At 47.6% G+C, this 19087-nt stretch overlaps 1 protein-coding gene across 3 annotated transcripts in view; it reads left to right on the top strand.

Moving 5' to 3' along the window:
* PPP1R12A (protein phosphatase 1 regulatory subunit 12A) overlaps window positions 1–19087 on the top strand; it is a 2468713-nt gene that overhangs the window by 744209 nt on the left and 1705417 nt on the right. For all 3 annotated transcript variants that reach the window (XM_069629290.1, XM_069629288.1, XM_069629289.1), the window contains exon 10: window positions 11495–11710. In XM_069629290.1, coding sequence (XP_069485391.1) covers window positions 11495–11710 — 216 coding nt within the window. The remainder of the gene's footprint in view (window positions 1–11494; window positions 11711–19087) is intronic.

Here is a 19087-nt window from a genome sequence, read left to right as displayed (position 1 = left end):
GGGTGCAGATAACAGCTTGGAAATCTTAAAACACTGGCACAGTTTGCAAACACGAGTATCAGTTAAGGTTTCCGCTTGAAGTGTGCCTAGATATTGCTGAATTCAGCTGACTTGACGTGCGTTGCACTGCTGACAGGATGGGCCGGTGTCCATGGTCGATTGATATGCTTATGGAATTGCAAGGGAATGCTCCACATCGAGAGAGCAGACCCGGCAGAGGGTGCAGACTCCCAGCCGGGCTAGTGAGGCACACGATATGGATGACAGGGTTTAACCATTTGACTAGGTAGTTTACATCAATGAATGAAGGACTTTTTATCAACAGACTTGGGTTACGCAACCTCTTCTCATTCGGCCCTTGGGTACGTGCTGTCGGGTAGATGACCAGGTGAATCAGACACATAATCAGTAAGTGAGGCTCCTAACTCTCATGCTGACATCTAGGGTGTGGTGTATGTCTGACGGTACTCATGAAAGTCGGACTACACAAAGCACTTTTTGTAATCTAACCCATGTAGCTCGGCCTGGTGTAAAATGCACACAGCAGCTCATCAATGTTCATCAAGGTGCCGGACAGGCACACTTTAGACATTGTGCTTGACCATCTACATACAATCTCCTGCAGACGAGCACTTGAACATCACCCAGTACGTATTGACATACGATGCTCTGCTGGGCAGAAGGTCTTTCCTACTCCTGCAAATTCAAAGCCTGACTGAACAGTGGATTTATTTTGCTCAACTCCTATTCTCTTTCCACATTTCATACATGTTCTTTTATTTTTTACGTGAGCTGCACCTTCTTGTGTTTTTGAAACGTCCATTTGCATCGCTTCAAATTGCCTGTGATGGTTGTCAGCAAATGCATATTTGCCCCTTAACGACCTGAAAGTACTACTTTCTTTTATTACCAGCGCTCCCATTGTAGGTTGTGTGGAGACATTCTGCATTGATGGGCTCTTTCAATATGAGAGACCCTTTGAAGACGCATTGCCTAGCAAAGAGGTAAACACTTATAGGGTATTTACGGCAACACTTAGTTTAGTCATGATGATGGAAACAAGCATTGATAATGCTAATAGTTTGGGCTTTTGTGTAGGTATGGGAAATGCCCTGACGTCTGTAGTGGTATGAACGGTAGCAGCTGCAAAATGGTGCAAGTACCTGGGCATCTAACAGCAGTGCCTGGCAAATGCCTGATACATTTACACAAGCCAAAAACTGTTAACAGGACTTCACTGAAGGACACGCACAGTGCTTATAACTTGATTGGCTGAAGGCAGACCAGGTTAAGACATTTGTATTACACCAATACCATTTACAGCTAAAATTAAGTAATTAACTCTCAGAAGACTGCTTTGAAAAAACAAAGGCATGCACATCGAGTGCAAAGTTTGATGTTGAGGCCTGTTTAAAGAGAGCTCAAAGAGTTCCCATGAAAAGTTGTTTTGGGGAGGGAGGGGCAAGAACCAGGTTGGGGATTAGCATTGCCCACACTCCGACTGCTGCTGCAACGCCAGCATCGGAGCATGCGGCGAGGCCGCTGGCCTCTGCTGCCCCATCCACCGCCCAAACAACTCAAAATGTGCTTGTAGCACATACTGGCACCATCGGACTTGCCCGCATTCCGAATGCCACTGGACCCGCCTCCGCCAATCCCCCAGCCACCCATACATGCAGTCGACCACCCACCATCTTATCCCAAAATATCACTCGCCAGCACATCACACGTGCAGACTACTACCCACATGCAACCAGAAGTGCTGCAGCAGCATGGCACACAGCAGGAGACCAGTGCCCCCATCATGAATTGACGCAATTCACAGATGATGGTTTGAGGGCCATTTTTTTTTGGAGGCGAGAGGTGGGCCTTTTTTTTGATGCGGGGGGGTGGGCCACTTTTCTTTGGGTGTCCGGGCTGATTTCTTGTCCCAGTCGGACCCTGGTCCCAAGCTTCGTTTTTAGCCATGCATGCCGGTGCTTCTCCACCCCTGTATCTGGTGAGACTTGCTTTGATTGTGGTGTTTTATCTATCTCCATTAGGGTTCCTCCCTGGATATGTGGTATGACTGGCCTTGGTAGTCGAACCCAAGTCCACACGGGGAAAGTCCATATGCAGCAGATACCTTTATCTTGCAGCCATCCCGTTACCTCCCGTTGGTATTTTCATTTCATCCACTTTGTTTGGGCTACATCCTGAAACAGCATTATAGGGGAGTGCTGGAACATGACTGGTTCTTGCCTCCATGCCGCTTTCATGATCCTTTCTATTGTCTGAAAGAGATGTACTTGCGTAAGCATATCGGGAGTCCGATTTTTCTTTGGTGGGAAGGCGGTGTAAACTCTGTGTGTTCGATCTAATGATCTTGTCACTCTCGGGCCGTTCAGCAGATGTTGAAACAAGCTCAGCAGATAGTCTTTCAAGTCAGCGTATGACACCGCCGTGGGTATCCCCCGAAGTCTGTAATTTCTTCTGGATCTATTTTCAGGATGATCTTGTTTACAACCCATTCCATTTGATGTTCAAGAGGCTCCATTCGTCTGGCCAGCACCTCCTGCTTGTGACCCTGCTCAGTCATTTCGGTCTCATCGACCAGTTTTCTGCTGACAAGCAGTTTCTTAGTTCAAGTCTGATTGATTTAGTTAGGTTGACGTTGCAGTCTTTTATCTCCTTGATCTCAGCCATTCAAATAGGCATACATCAAACCATCCTCTAGGACACCGCAGGAGACGTGAAGGACCTCTCCAACAACAGACCCATCTCCAACATCCCTTGCCCAGTGAAAATACTCGAACCATAAATCTATAGAATAACGCAAGAATTCATAGAACACCAACTGCTGGACCAAGACCAAGCACAAGTAGGCTTCAGACCGATGAGAGGAACGGAAACAGCGCTGCTTTCAATCTGGGACGATCTAAAGACTAATGCAGATGCAGACAAAAGCACAGCTATAATACTTCTGGAAAACATAGAAGACTCCAGGAGTTTTGCGCCAATATTTTGATAGATATTCACAATTAGTTTTTTTGCGCAAGGAAGATGGTAGCCGGCGCGTGTGATAAGGTCTTTACGTGGCCAATGGGATCAAACTCATGAACTATTATTAGATTGTACACTGACATTTGAACGAATCTGACAGCCCTGATTTGAAAAAGGCTTCAGTTGAGCCGAAACAGGTGTCATCAGTAGGGGCATTATATGATAAGAAAATACCAATACATTGTGAATATCTATCAAAATATTGGCTCAAAACTCCTGGAGTCGTCATCTTTGTTTTCCTTTCGGACGGGTTGTCTTTGGCCTTTCTCCGCCAGTTAAATGCGACACATTACTCATGCAGAAACACCAACTTAGTTAAATATATCGCAAGTTCAAACAGGCATTCAAGAGTCGCCAACCAGACAAGCCTCAAGAAAAGCCAAACCTTGGGAATCGCTATAATACTGCTGGATCTCTCTGCAGCATTTGACACCAGTCGACCATGAAATCCTCATCAAGATATTGGAAGAAATAGGAATCGCTGACCTACCCCTACTATCTATCACATCCTTCTTACCAAACTGAACAGAAACCATATAGATAAAACATTTCAAATCCACTACAAGGGAATCCACCTGTGGAGTACCACAAGGTTCCTCCTTCTCCCCACTGCTCCAACATATACCTGATGCCACTAATCATGCTCATTAAAAATAACACAGCCTCACTTGCTTCAACTACTGACAGTCTACAAAGTAAAATATACACAGGAAGGAAACGCAACACTGGTAGACGGCCTACAAGGACTCTACAGCTGGATGAACACTCGGACAAAACAGAAATAATGATTATATCCAAAAGCGGGGAAAACAATCACTACAACCCATAGCCGACTGAACTGGGTACAGCACAGACTCCTTCAGCGATAGTGAAGAACTTTGGAGTCTTAATGGACAGCAGACTAACACTTGAGCCACGAGTAAACACTATAATCAAATTGTTATTCCTTCTACATGCAGTAAAAAGTATCCTACCATTCCTCTTTCACCCACAAATCACTCCCCATCATCGCACTTGTGTCCAGAGTAAACTACGCACCTTGAACCTAGGGATGCCAGAACTACTATTAAAAACACTTGAGCGCATCCAAAACGCTGCAGCCTGACACCCAAGCCCTGAAACTGCTACGCTGGCTACCAATAAAACAGCGAACAAAGTTCAAGACAATATGCATGACATACAGAGCAGTCCACGGCCAAGGAGCAGAGTTCCTAAAGGAGAAAATAATTGTCTACCATCCAACAAGACCTCTCGGATCAAGCAGCGACATTCACTTAGAACCAAAATCATACAATGAAAGACAATTCGGAGGATCATGATTCTCTCACCTGGCAGCAATACCCTGGAATCAACTACCCAAAGCATATGCAACACCAAGGATCATCACAAATTCCGAAAACTACTCAAACACGGCTCTTTTCCCCAGAAACATGAGTAAACGACTAGGAAGCATAGACCCAACGGGAAACCATGACCCCTAAGTTTATCCTCCCGTACCAGAAAGCAGGGAGGGAGTCACCCCAACCACCCATGCCCACATACTGCTAATCCACATAGGAACCTAGGTAGGTAAGATGACCCACATCGGATGGGCAGGGAGGGACCACAATCCCCTAACCTAAACATCCCTAACCCAGGGTGGGGTAAAAGCACTAGAGTAAAACAGTGGAAAACTGCCACTTCTCAACAGGCCTGCCAACTACCCGGAAACACTACAATTTCAAGCACACAGGATAATCCTAGATGTTGAGCACAGACTCGCAAAGACTAAGAGGTAGAGAAAACCCGCTAACCAAATTTTCTACTTTCCACATACACTTCTCATATAGAAACTCACACAACCACCTCTTGGCACAGCAATCCGCACATTCTTCATCACAGTGCAACAGACTAACAGCACACAACCTGGCACACCAGCACATGGGAACTCTCACAGGTCCCATAAAACGCACTTAAGCTCAGCGAGCGGTGCAAACCGAACTGAAGCTGCTAACAGGACATCACAATTCTCACTTTTCTATTCCCATTGCACCGTACTAACCCCCCACCCCCTTCACCCTCTCCTTTTCAGAACCCACAGAGCGCCTGGGGACCACTCTGGTGGTGACTGTGCATGGTACAAATGCCTTTAACATGAACATCTAGTCTTGGTAATCTGATTTCCTTGTAGGAGAGTCCTCCACCTGCAGATGTGCACTTGGATTTGGTGGCGAGTGGACCTGTACCACAGTCTGCTGCAAACAGTTCAAGGCATCCTGTCCCTGTATCATGGCTTTAATGTATCCAGAGAGGGGGGCCTTTTTGCTTGCTTGGTTGTTTGGCCATCTTCCCCACCTTGTGGATTCTCACTTCAAGGCACGTTCGTTATGCATTTGCCTCATCTTCCCCACCCATCCATCCACGCTCAAAGTTTGCTGGTTTGTGTGCATCTCTTCTGTTGTGGGTTGACACATGGTGATGGTCCTGGGATGACTGGTTTCTGTTTTTCATGCCACATGTTTTTCTCTCCAATTAAAAGAAATATCCTTTTCCTATGCCACAGGTTGTGGTGTCTTTCGCAAGGTTTTTCTTCTTCCTGTGGGAAGTTTGTTATATTAACCTAATATAGCCTGGTTAGCCCTCTTTTTTTTCTGTTTTCCTATGCAGCGGTCGAGCTTGGGGGGAGAAAGGGGAGAAGCTGAGGTGTGGGTCTTTGTGACATGGTATAAATACGACGCCTAACTTCACGTCCGGAGCCAACGATCGGGCACCGAGCAAGACCGATCGACTGTCGAGTTGAGGTCAACTACGCCAACTGGCAACGTTTTTCTGAAGCAGCAGAGCTGGATGTGGATATCTATCAGATGAGGAATCTGTGGGAGAAGAATCCATAGAAAGAATATTCCGGTCAGTAATTCTCCTTCCCGGGCAAGGCTTCAGGCTGACGTACGTTGCTTGCGCCCGTGATCTTGGGAGCTCTCGGCGGTGCCTTCACACAGCGTGATCTCCGGTCGGTGCCAAATTAGTTTAAAATTGGAGGGGCTTCAATGAGGAAGGGGGTGGGTGGAGGGATTCTGACAGTTCTTGTAATTCTGGGGTCAATAGGCCACATTTAGGGGTGTTTTTCAGCCCATGGGAATGGCCTTGGGCTGTGGAGCTCATTGAGGCAGCATCTGTGGTCATCCTCAGCTGGCCACGATCCCTCTATTTTTTTTTATTTTTTTTTTAAATAAGCTGCTACCTCTGCTCGAAACTAGTATTCCCACGTTTAGCCATGCCACGTTCCGAGGTGCCAGCCTTGCTGCAGTTATATCAGTTAAAATGAGTTTCTCGATTCTTCTCTTCGATAGCGATTTCTTCTTCTACTACCCCGGAGTCGAGCTTTAAAAAAATGTTGGGACTGCAGTTCGAAAATGTCCATCACGGACCCGCACGACATCTGCCTCTGGTGCCTCGGCGAAAGCCACGCCACTGACGACTGCAATGATTGCCAGTCCCTGACGTCTAAGGCCTTGTAGGAACGTAAGAAGAAATTGTAGGTAGTGTGCCTAAGCCCCATAAATCGAAGTCCGCTGGGCTTTCGACAGATGACTCTAGGGGCAACATTCCGTGTCAGTGAAAATCCAGGGGGTCTCGGTCTCTGAGTGGTTCCCGCCATTCCTCTGCCTCTTTGAGGCATTCTAGGAAGCGGCGTCACCGGTCGCCTTCCCCGTCCTCGACGGTAGTAGTGAGCCCTGCTACTTGTCGACGCACCCTACTCCGGAGAGTTTGGTGGTGCAGATGGCTGTGGCCCCCGCGCAGACGGCTGCGTACCCTACCATCCCTCCTGATAGGGACGATAAGCGCTTTGATGGTTGGGCGAAGAAGGTATTTTCATCTGGGGTATGTCTGTGAAGGCAGCCAACTCCGTTTGTGCCTTGATGAGATTCACTCAGTCTGTGGAATTGTGCATCTTTGGCGGCTTAGCATATTTCTGAAGGGGAAGAACGGGATGGTTTTCTAGCACTCGTGCAAGACGGCAAGGATGCCATGTGTGAATCTGTTCATTCCGGTTTGGACACGGCAGACTGTCAGCCGGTCCATGGCTGCGAGCACCGTGATACGCAGGTTTGCATGGTTGCGGAAGTGAGGGTTTGCTCCTGATGTGCAATCCCGGCTTCTCAACATGCCCTTTGATGGTGTCCATCTGTTTGGTAGCAAGGCTGACGAGAGCCTTGAGAGGTTGCAGACCTCCAAAGCTGCAGCGAAGTCTTTGAGCACTGCAGTACCTCAACCTCTGCCCTTTCGTCCTAGGGGACAGCAATGGAGGGGAGGTTCCTTTCGGTACTACTCTACCTTTGGTAGATCGAGAGGAGCTGCCGGTCAAAGGGGGCCACCATAGGAGTACCAGTGGTGGCAAGGAAGGTACTCAAGGTGCCAAAGCCGCTCGGGGATGTTGCCTCTTTGCCCTTAGGCACTGCCGCAGCTGCGTCAGCTCAGTCATGAGGCCATGTCCCATGGTTCGCCGGTTGGGGGCAGACTTGCGCAGCATCTTGGAGAATGGCGAGCCATTACTTCAGATGTGTGGGTTCTGGAGATCATAACCCACGGCTACTGTATTCCCTTCCGGCAGAGTTCTCACGACAATCCACCAGGGAAGCTCTCTTTGAAGCATCCGATCTGCTCCTTGCGCAGGCAATCCTATCCCTGCTGGAGAAAGGTGCCATAGAAATCGTGCCTGTAGCGGAGAGGAACAACGGATGGTATTCCCCTTATTTTTTTTACCCTGAAAAAAGACAGGGGGGGGGGATTGAGACCCATCATGAACAAGCTCCTCCAGGCCCTTCAACTTCAGGATTGTTTGGTGTCTTTCGACCTCAAGGATGCTTACTTTCATGTGCCAATTCATACCAAGCACAGGGAGGTACCTGAGGTTCGCGTTTGGCGACTCGCACTTTCAGTTTCGGGTCCTGCCGTTTGGATTGACCTCCACCCCGAGGCTCTTCACCAAGCTGATGGTGGCAGCATATCTCAGGAAAGGGGATTCATGTCTACCCCTACTTGGGCAATTGGTTGATAAGGGCGTGCTCTTCCGAGCAAGCCCTAGATCTGTCCGTCACATGCCAATCCCTTCACAAGCTGGGCTTCTCCCTCAATTTAAAGAAGTCCCATTTGACACCTACCCAGCGGCTCCAATATATCGGAGCAGTGCTCAACACATCCCTGGGGCAGTGTTCGCCTCCCCAGGTGAGGGCTCATCACATTCTGCAGATGGTGGACAAATTTCAACGTGCCCAGAGTCTCCCGGTGTTCGAGTTCTTGAGGTTGCTCGGCCTCATGGCATCCTGCATTTTTCTGGTGCCAGAGGCCAGGCTGCGGATGAAATCTCTGCTGTGGGCTCTCAAGAAGCAATGGTCGCAGTTCTCTGGCAGAATGTCGGATCCTGTTCAGATTCTGCCCTTGGTGACACAGGATCTTCTGTGGTGGGCCGTCGAAGGCAATCTGATGAAGGGAGCACCATTTTGGCAATCTTGGCCGGAGGTCATAATCGTGGCGGACGCATCCCTCATGGGTTGGGGAGCTCATGTCACCGAGTTGACAGCCCGCGGCCGTTGGTCTTAGTCGGAGTCCAGACTCCACATCAATCTGTTAGAGCTGTGGGCTGTCTGGCTAGCCCTGAAGGCTTTTCTGCCGTCTGTGCGAGGGAAGAATGTTCTGATTATGACGGACAATACGGTGGCATTGCACTACCTCAACAAAGAAAGGGGGGGAGCAGGGTCACTCCCATTGTGCAGGGAGGCGATGCAGCTCTGGGCCATCCAGCAGGAAATTTCGATCTCAGCAGTTCATCTGGCCGGAGATGAAAACGCAGCAGCGGGCGCTTTGAGCAGGCAGAGCACGGTCCCTCACGAGTGGGAGCTGGCTCAGGAAGTTCTGTTGGAGATCTTCGCCCTTTGGGGAACCCCACAAGTGGATCTTTTCGCCACCAGTGTCAACCGTAAGTGCGAAAGATTCTGCTTGCTGGAATTTCCTCCAAGGGGAGCCTTAGGGGACGCGTTCGTAGTGGAGTGGTCCTTCCCACTGCTGTACGCATTTCCTCCAGTCCCCGTCATTCTGCAAGTGTTGCAGAGGTTATGGCGGTTAGGTTCCCGGATGAGCCTCATTGCTCCGGCATGGGGGTCAGGTTCTCCATCCAGAGGTCAAGTCTCTCAGCCTTCATGCTTGGTATCTGAAAGGTTGAGGTATAAGGATTGGGACCTCCCTGAAGACGTGATGGAGGTGTTGCTTTCGGCCAGAAGGCCTGCAACGAAATCCCTGTGCCGTTGCCGTTGGAGAAAGTTCTGTGACTGGTGCAGGGTACAGAATGTGGATCCTTTCCAATGTTCCATTCGTTTGATTTTGTCTTTTTTTGCTTTCTTCAGCCCACAAGGACCTGCAAGTGGGTACCATTAAGGGTTACCTGGCGGCGCTGTCCATATTAAAGCGCTCGTCTGAGGAATGTTCTTATTTTAAGATCCCTTTGATTTCTCAGTTTATAAAAGGGCTAACTAATGTGTTTCCATTGTCGTCTTTCCAGGTGCCGGGACGGGATTTGAATTTGGTTTTAAAGTTCCTAATGGGAGCTCAGTTTGAGCCCTTACATACTTGTCCGTTGCGACTGTTGTCCTTTAAAACTGTGTTTTTAGTTGCGGTTACTTCCGCACGCAGAGTGAGTGAGTTGCAGGCACTTTCCGCCAAGCCACCCCTTTACGGTGTTCCATAAGGACAGGGTTGTCCTGCGGGTGCGGCCTTCATTTCTTCCGAAGGTTGTGTCGGAATTCCATTTGAGCCAGAAGGTAACTCTTCCAGCGTTTTATCCTCCTCCACATCCTGGTAAGGAAGAGGAGAGGCTCCATAGGTTGGATCCTGGGAGAGCTTTGAGTTTCTATCCCTCACGGATGTCCCGGGTCAGAGTGGACGATCAGCTCTTTGTTGGTTATGCTGGAAGGTGCTTGGGTCAGGCTGTTTCTAAACAGACATTGTCTAGATGGATCATTTTGACGATCTGAGTGTTACCGTTTGGTGGGAAAGGACCCTCCAGTGGGCTTACGGGCTCACTCTAATAGGGGTGTGGCTGCCTCCACTGCTCTGCCGAGGAGTGTTCCGATTCGCAACATTTGCGAAGCAGCCACATGGGTCTCTGCCCATACTTTTGTGAGACACTATTCCTTGGACTCCATCCATGGGCAGGATTTGGCCTTTGGTAAGGCAGTCCTCTATTCAGCCATTTGATTTGGCATTCTAAAATTATGAAATTGTAAATTCTTTTCCCACCTCCATACGTTGGTACTGCTTTGGGAGTCTGTCATAGATGTGGAATACGTCGGAGGACACAATCCCCTCGAAGAACAACTTACTTTCCTTATCTGGTAACGTTCTTTCGATGGGATGTTCCGCCGATGTATTCCACATCGCACCCTCCCAGCCTGCCCTTCTACAGAATTTCTTATGCGATTGCAGCTTACGTTTCCACAAGGCTTTCTGCAGTCATACTGGCAGGAGATTGGTGCCACACGTTCTGGGGAAAAACTACAACTGAGGATACGGGCGCCGTGCGTCCTATATATAACATCCGTTGACGTCGACTCTCCACGGAGGCCCTCGAACAACGTATCGACGCAGGACGCCCTCTGCCGAAAATTTTCCGAAGCAGCACAGCTGTGGTCATTACCTGTCATAGATGTGGAATACGTCGGAGGAACATCCCATGGAAGGAACGTTACCAGATAAGGTAAGTAACTTGTACTTCTGTGCACTGCACTGAAAGTTCCCTTAAACAGCAGGCCCATCTGTTTGGGGGTTTGTATTGTGCGTGGCGATTGGGTTTATGGGGAGTGGAGGCAGGCCAGTAGGGACATAGGGCCACTACTTATTTTCATACACATCGACCACTGGTTATATTGACCGTTGCGTGAAGAGGAACCCTAGGTCTGGGGCTCTTGAATCTGTTTAGCAACCGTGACCCTGCACTTGGCATTGCAATGGCCTATGGCACCCCCGAACAGACCTGATGGTTGAATGGCAGGAAGGGAAACTTAATTCCCTGCGACTCTCTGATGCCCTACCAGAGCGTGAGCTCACTGTATTCTTAACAAAACCAAAATAAGGGTCTGTGCAGCCTCTGGTCCCAATCATCCACACTCATACACCCACTACAGAGATAAAATCAAAGGACACGTAACTGCTGCTTGAGCAGCAAAGAAAGCGGGCCAGGTAAGTAAGGACTGGGTCTAGCAGTCATGGGAACGTGATTGGTCGACCAGTCCTGCATGTTTGTTTGAATAGACTACAAAAAGGGAAATGTAGTTTGGTCAATCTATTTTGTTCAGCTTCAAGTTTGCTGCTCTACTGAAAAATCAAAGACAAGCATAATGCTTGCCTCTTGTCTTGACACAGATTTCATTTAGCATGTTATGGTTGACTGAAGTTTGATTGATTTTGTTTTTCTTTGCAGTTCCCCATTTCAGTCACTAAGGTGTCTCCTAAGGAGGAAGAAAGAAAGGATGAATCTCCTGCATCTTGGCGGTTAGGTCTGCGGAAGACTGGAAGTTATGGTGCCTTGGCTGAAATAACTGCTGTGAAAGAATCTCAGAAAGAAAAGGACTCGACAGGTGTTATGCGTTCCGCATCCAGTCCTAGACTTTCATCCACTTTAGACAACAAAGAAAAGGTAATTTCCCAACACTCTTTACCGGAGGGTTCTCGTACCCCAAGAGAATTGCTGTTACTCAGTGGGTGTGAACAAAAGCTGCTGCAATGATTTTGCTTAAAGTGGGTGTGGCCTTAATTACATATTTGCCTCTATGGAGAAACCTCCGCTCCTATTTTTTTGTATCTGGTCTTTTGCTTGCAATGTTTTGATCGCCTGCACCAAAGACTTATCTTCAGAAACCGCTTCTTGCAGTGAATCCTGCGTGACTCTTAGCCTGGAAAAGAGGGAAGTCATAATGGGAGGAGCAGTTGTGTGTGTGTTTGTGGGTTTGTTTGTGGGTTTGTTACAATGTTTACCGCAGGGAAGGGGTGGTGAGGTTTCGCAAAGGTTTTTTTTTTGGGTAGAGGTAAACCTCATTGGAAAGAAAGTCCTGCCAGTGTGGGAGCAGGTGAGTGTGGGGGGGGGTGGCAGGTGGAAGGGCGCATTTGCTACAGACTGGGTGGGTGGAGGAAGAGACTACAAATGCGTCTTGACATACTAGGGGGATTGGTGGTGGGAACAATGCCGCCCTTTACAGACCAAGCCTTTGAAGGCTGAAGTTTGTTTCATTGATGTAAACCTTTGTCTCGGCTTTAGACATTAGAAATAAAGTTGTTTTAATAATGGATTTATTCTTTGCTCCACAAAAAGAAGCCTCCACTGTTTTAGTTAATTAACCAAAATAACACAAATATCAGGTTTTGTCTCTCCTTGCCAGTTTCTGTTAGGCAAGATTGTATGCAGTACTCTTTGGGTGCACTAAAACAACCCTGGCCACCTGCAATAGGAACCCACCCTTTGGTCCGTACTACACAGGTTGGTAGCGTGTTGAGCAGCCAGGCTTAACTCAAGAGGGGTCAATGTGAGCTGTAGGGGAGTTACACAGAGATTCACAGTGACAAGTATTCAAATAAACTCTAACAAGGTTTCTTGATTAAACAATTATTAATTTATCAGTCAGTTAGAATAAGTCTTCTTCAGAAGGGAGCAATATAAAGCAACACACAAATACACTTCGAAAATACACGCTCTTAGTTTTGCAAATCAGCAAATACCCTTTTGGGGCGACATACAGGCACTACCTACACCCTCAGGTGACTTCAATAGCTACAGTGCTGTGGGCATTATTATATCACTGTTATGTTTAGAATATTCTTGGGAGTAGTGTTAAAGAGAAGAGAGTTCACAATAAAGCAAGTATCCACACAGTTATTCTTAAGTAGGTAAGTACTTTCTAAATAACCCCACAATGCAAAGTCAGTTAACCCTTTCCTGGAAGGAAGGCAAAACACATGTATAAGAGGAAGTGTCATTCAGGGAGCCAGGCCAGCCAATGTTAAGTTAGCAAAAGTCAAGGTGAGCTAAAGCACTTCTTGCAGATGAGTAGATAGTCTTTCAATGTTTAAAAAGTCTTTGTAGAATAGAAGAAATCAAAGTAGGGGCACAAGCTGATTAGGCTTGTGAAGTAAAAAAGCTGCTTGCAACTCTACACATGCAACCAAGCGAGTCTCCAAGGAGGACAAGCGGCTACGCCACAAGAGGTAAGTTCTCTTGGACTTTACAGTACCTTTAGGTAGAAGAAAAAGTGCAACAGATGACTTCTGCTCCTTTGCAGTTCTGCTGATCCCGTTGTTCCTGGGCCTCAGTCTTGGGGACAAGAGGGAGGACTTCTGGGGACTCTTGCACTGCAATGGGATGGTCACCGCTCGCAACCGGCAATCTTCAAACAAGTGGCACTTCAGTATTCCAGCTCCTCACGACTACCGCAAATAGTAACACCGCGGTTCCTGAATGCTGAGATGGGCTTTCCTGGCATCTGGGGTCCCGCAGTCTGTTGAGGGGTTTCAGGCTCGGTCAGTCCTGCTTCCTGGGAGTCCTGAAGATCTTCCTGGAGCTGTTGGCCAGGTTAAAAGCAACGCACACGAACTGGTGTTCCTCTCCCTGGCTATCCGGTTCTAGCACCGACTGCAGTGGAAACTAGACCAGCTTCGAGAGGATGTCCAGGTGGCTTACTTTGGAGTTGATTGGTCCAACTCAAAGGGAGAAGTCGTCCTTGCAGGAGCTTCTCTGTTGATACGAATCTGGAGTTTCAGCACAGCAGCAGGACTTCACCGGGCAAACCAATGGTCCAGTAGTTGCAGCAGGCATCTCTTCCAAGTTCTTCTTCGGATTCCTTCGTCCAGTGGTCGACTCTGCCTTCCAAGCCAAAAAGCCTAGCCTTTTATGCAGCTTGCTCCCATTCATTCCAGCTTAGCTGGCAGTCACCCAGCAGGGTGGCTGTCCTTGCCGGACAGCCAGCCGGCCAATCACCAAAGAGTGCATTCCTGTCTCCTAGGAGACTTAGCACAGGGAGTTCCGGGCACCTCCCTTGCTTCCTGCCCCTTCAGACACCCTGGTGCCAGATGCGGGCTTCACCTGTGAATCCCGCCAAAGGCAAAATTAACAAAGGGACCAAACCTGGTTTGGCACAGAGTAAATCTCAAGCAGGACCTTCCCACAAAGAAATGGCGAAAAAGGAAGATTGGGCCATTTTGACAAAAATGGCACCTTTGGGTGCTTTACTGCAGCTGCAAAATCAGCCTGCGGTAAATGCACATCACAGTAGTTAAAAGTAAACCACTGCCACCAGCCATTCAGTGAGGGAAGGGTAACATAAAATTGTTACCTGAGAAACTAGACAAAGGGGATACTAGGTAACCCCTCCAGCACCCTATTGTTAGTGTGATGGGTCTAGAAAGTTACATGTGAAAGTAAAGTCAATTTCACTTTACTGTTCTTGGAAACAGTTTATCCAAGAGCAGGTTTTCAAACCTTGGGAATTCTGAAAGACCTCCCTGTGCCACTGCACTGAAGGTGCTCTGTGACACAATTCCGATTCAACGATTTAAATTCTCTTCAGTACCCCCCAGCCCCCAAAGAGGTTCTGAAAATTATAGCTTCCCTCAAACCATCAAACTGCCAAGGAGACTCTTGCCCAGCCTCTGTCATCAAGGAAGCAGCGAGCATACTCGCTCCCTTTATTACATTGCTGATTAATGCCTCTTTCCATACATGCACCATACCTACTAATTTGAAGAATTCATGGGTGCTGCCTCTCTGTAAAAAAAAAAAGAAAAAAAAACCCTTGACCCAAGCATACCCATACATTTTAGACCAATCACGACAGTCCCATTCTTGTTAAAGATTATAGACAAATCAGCCTATAATCAGATACAAAATTACTTGGAGACCCATAAGCTACTTGGCCTATAGGCTTCAGGCCCCAACATGGCACAGAAACAGCCTTGATTGACCTTAAGACCCAAATTGACAACCTCAGATGAAGGAAACTCAGCCCTCCTGCTCCTACTGGATCTATCAGCTGCCTTTGCTCTGGTTGATCACAAGATTCTGTGCAATCACCTGTCCGCAACAGCTCACTTCTCAACAGAAGCAACAGCTTGGATCAAGTCCTTCTTAAGCAATAGATCTGAGTGTTTTCTCTGCATCGGCAGCAGCTGATCCTATCCCATATCTTGTGGAGTCCCTCAGGGATCGTGTGCATCACCTACCATGTGCAATGCATTTATGACAAACTGTTAGGGAGAATTCTCTGTTTAGGCTGAATTTCCTAACCTAGTGAGTCCACCAGCAGTTTTGCTGCATTTTTGGGGTTTATTTTTTTCTCCTGCCAAGAGTGAGACTCTTTTACCCTCACTCTTGGACATGATTTGAGTGTGTTTCTTTGACTCTAGGTGTGTTTAATGGGCTATGGGGTCTTTTACTCCAAAGGGCTTCATGTGTTTTTGTGATGTGTGTTACACAGCACCCTCAATGCAGTAACACAGGGGTGTCATAGTGACTCCCCAGTATAGACTCCATACCCTGGGACTGACTGTCTCCCAGGGCCTGTAAAGTCACTATTGACTTTACTAGTCTTAAATTCGGAACAGAACCAGTACAAACCATCATATTATGGACGTACTTGCTGGGGCAATTCGATTGCCCCGGGGTCTGTTAGTCGAGGGTGCACGTCTCCGTCCCCCCTGATCGAGTTTTGGCTGGTGGCAGTGGATACTACTTTTTATATTCAACCGCGAATATTTCTCTATGGGATTTTCCCATTGTTCGAGGCTACTATCTTTATTTAATTACGATAGCCTCGAACATACCGCCGGTTTATTTAATTAATATTAATTATCCGGTTGGTATTTTTTGCCAAAATTCGGTTCTAAAATGGCGTTTGTGTTCTCTTCTGTGACTCCAACCCAAGTCGAGCCCTTTGTTCCACTTTTTGGTGGGCTTCTCCACAGAAGCCCTCCAAAATGGTGCCACTCTGTCTGGGGTACTTAGGAGGGGTGGAGGGGGATTTAGGCACCCTGGACTGAGTTGCCTAGGCAACTCAAGTTGCACTCCGTCCTGATTGGCCAAGTGGTGAGCCGGCCGGCTCACCACTTAGCATGTTTGAGTGGCAGCTAGGCTGAGTGAATGGGGGTTTTCTGCATAAAAGCAGGGCTTTGGGGACTGGAACTTCAGAAGTCGCCACAGGACCTAAGAATCCGACGAGGGAGAAGCTGAGCTGAGAAGCTGAGCCGACCTGCCACGACGACACCACCGGTGGAGCCCTGCTGGACCGTCTCACCACTTTTCCCAACGACAGAGGAGATCTCCCGCCGGAGAGTCTTCTTCCTTTGACTGGTGGGGATAACCAGTTTCACCGTCTTTTCGCCTTCCCGACGTATCTCGTGGCCGCCTTGCCTGTGCCAAGCACCCCGGCAACCGGGATACCACGTTTTACCACGACCGCGAATTAAAGGGTAATACCTTTAACCGGAAAACTCTGTGGCTGGCTTCTTCCCTGGCAGTGCAACGACCTTCATCTTTCCTCCAAGTCGAGATCTTCTCTTCCCCTGGACGACGACGAGACTTGCACCCGCTGCCAGGAACAACTGCCACCGCTGGAGGGATCCTTCCCACTTAAGGTATCGTGTCCCGCCCGGCTTCCCTTGCCACCGACTGTACGGGGTAGATTTAGCCCCCGGCTTTCGAACCTGGGTTAGCCTGGGACACCCTGGCTAAACTTTTCTGAGCCTCTCTAAACTCTTTTCGAACTCTCTGCAAGACTTTCTAAGCCTAGTGTAATTGTGTGATCTTGGGCGCATTTGTGCTCTGCTCTCTCTAAGAGTAGGCCCAGCCTTTGGACTTTGGCTCACAAGTGACTTTTGCTCTTCTGCCTTGCTAATAGTGTTCCTAAAGCTTAGAGTGGTGTACCTTCCCATATTCTGTCTTTTTCCCTCCCTTCTTCATGAACTTGTTGGAGTGCCATCTATAGTTAAGCGCTCACCTCTGTATGAAAAGAAGTGGTGTTAACTAAGACTTATCCGATAAGGAATAAGGGTTGTATGTACTATAATAGTAACTGTGTTTAGAGTGTTTTACGATAAGAGTGCTGGACTGTTTCAAACAGTGTGTTTTTAAATAAATATATACTTTTATACCAAAGCTCTGGTCAGTGTTTGCTTGTATTATTGTGTCTGAGTGTCTATTGTGTATACTTTGCATACTGCCTAACTCTTCTTGAGAGAGGTCTGACTGCTCAGCCACAGCTACCAGGTAAATCTGGGTGGTACAGACTGCTACCAAGTGGGTTTACTGCTAACCCCTGTAGTCCTAAATCTTTTGCAGTGTTCCCAAAGGGAACTGCACAGGTTTCTGCCTAACACAAACCACTGTTTGATGACCTGGATCATCTGGGTGTCACCTACATGAACTATGCAGATGACACCCAGATCCTTATTCCACTGACAGGTGATTATGACAAGGACCTAGCCCCGATGAACAGAATTTACCTCATCACTCAGGCTTGGGTGGCCACACATGGACTATTCTTGAAGGATGAGAAAACTGAGCGTCTCCTCCTAGCCACCCCTATTAATAGTGTCAAACTTGGTGAACAATACCGATCTTTTAACATCGATGGTAACATTATTAAAGACGCCAGCAAGGTAAAAACACTGGGTTTCTACCTTGACGCCTCACTGAACATGGGCAAACAGGTCAGCGCAACAGCCTCTGCAACTGCATATACCTGCAAGCTCATTCGTGCCTGCAAACCTTTCCTTTTCACTTAAAGCTGTTACCTTGTCCAGAGCCTTAGTCTAATCCAAAATTGACTATTGTAACGCTCTTTATTTACAGACCTTGCAGGATATTGCGACATGAAATGGCTTATTTTGCGGCATGAAATGGCAAATATTGCAGCACAAACCTTTATTGCAGCATTTATGCAGGACATTTTGTATTAATTGGATGGTGTAAGAGTGCAAGGCTACAAGAGAGCCATGGTGTCATTATTTATGTATCTTTTGTATTAATTTAATAGGAAGAGTTCCAGATATGTCTGGCTTGGCAGAACAGTTTGTTTTGGCTACATTTTTGTTTTAATGTGCTTGTCTATTTAATAGTATTAACTTAACTGATCATTATCAGTTGTAATACTGAAAATATTCCCCTTCTATATTCTCCAATCCCCCAAACACCCACGCATATCTCACCAACTCCCCATCACAACTTGCATTCCTGAACCTCTCACACTGTCATACAAATACTTACGTGCTATGTCACACTGGCAAGTCACAATTGGCACTCCTCAGCCCCTGCCACACTCCAAATAATATTCCAAACTCTCACCCAACATTCCCCCCCGCAATATACATTCCTTCATTCTTTTGTGCTGCTTCTGCATCTTGCATCCTTTCTCCAGCACTCTTCACTCATCCTTTTTTCCAATCTACAGCTCACTGCCTGTTTCCGGCCAACCGCTTCCTCTTTGCTTTCTGGCCCACTGCTCCCCCTGACCACACGCTCCCTCTACCTTCTGTACCTCGGCTCGCTGTCAGATTTGTGGTCCACTGCATAACTGCTTCCTCTGCTCTCTTGTGCACCGCTTCCTCCTCTGACCCACTGCTCCCCCTCTGCTTTCTTGCCTATCACGTCACATCTCACCCATCACGCTCCCTCCTTTCCCTCTTAGTGTGACATTTTTTTTATTTTTTAAAAAGTATAGATTTTGACCCATATCCTCAAAAAATGGGGCACTTAAAAATAGAGCCGAGGATATGCTATTTTTAGATAACCCATTTTTGGAAATGAGCAGGTCACCTTATTCTCAAAGATGACCTGCAAATTTCCACTGGGCTGAGCTGTAGCGCAAATTGGTCCCCCACCTCCAATTTTGTGGAAGCGAAGGACACCCCTGCAACCTCCAAGCCCAAAAATACTGAACATGGGGAGCGGGTGACACCCCCGCTCCACATGCTCTGTATTTTCTATAAAATCGATCGGATGGTACTGGTCGAAATAGGTCAAATAGTACCA

The sequence above is a fragment of the Ambystoma mexicanum genome, chromosome 12 (assembly GCF_040938575.1).
Source record: "Ambystoma mexicanum isolate Mex_15411 chromosome 12, UKY_AmexF1_1, whole genome shotgun sequence".
NCBI classification, from domain to species: Eukaryota; Metazoa; Chordata; class Amphibia; order Caudata; family Ambystomatidae; genus Ambystoma; species Ambystoma mexicanum.
Note: the sequence above shows the minus strand (reverse complement) of the source record. Positions and strands in the feature narration are given on the sequence as shown.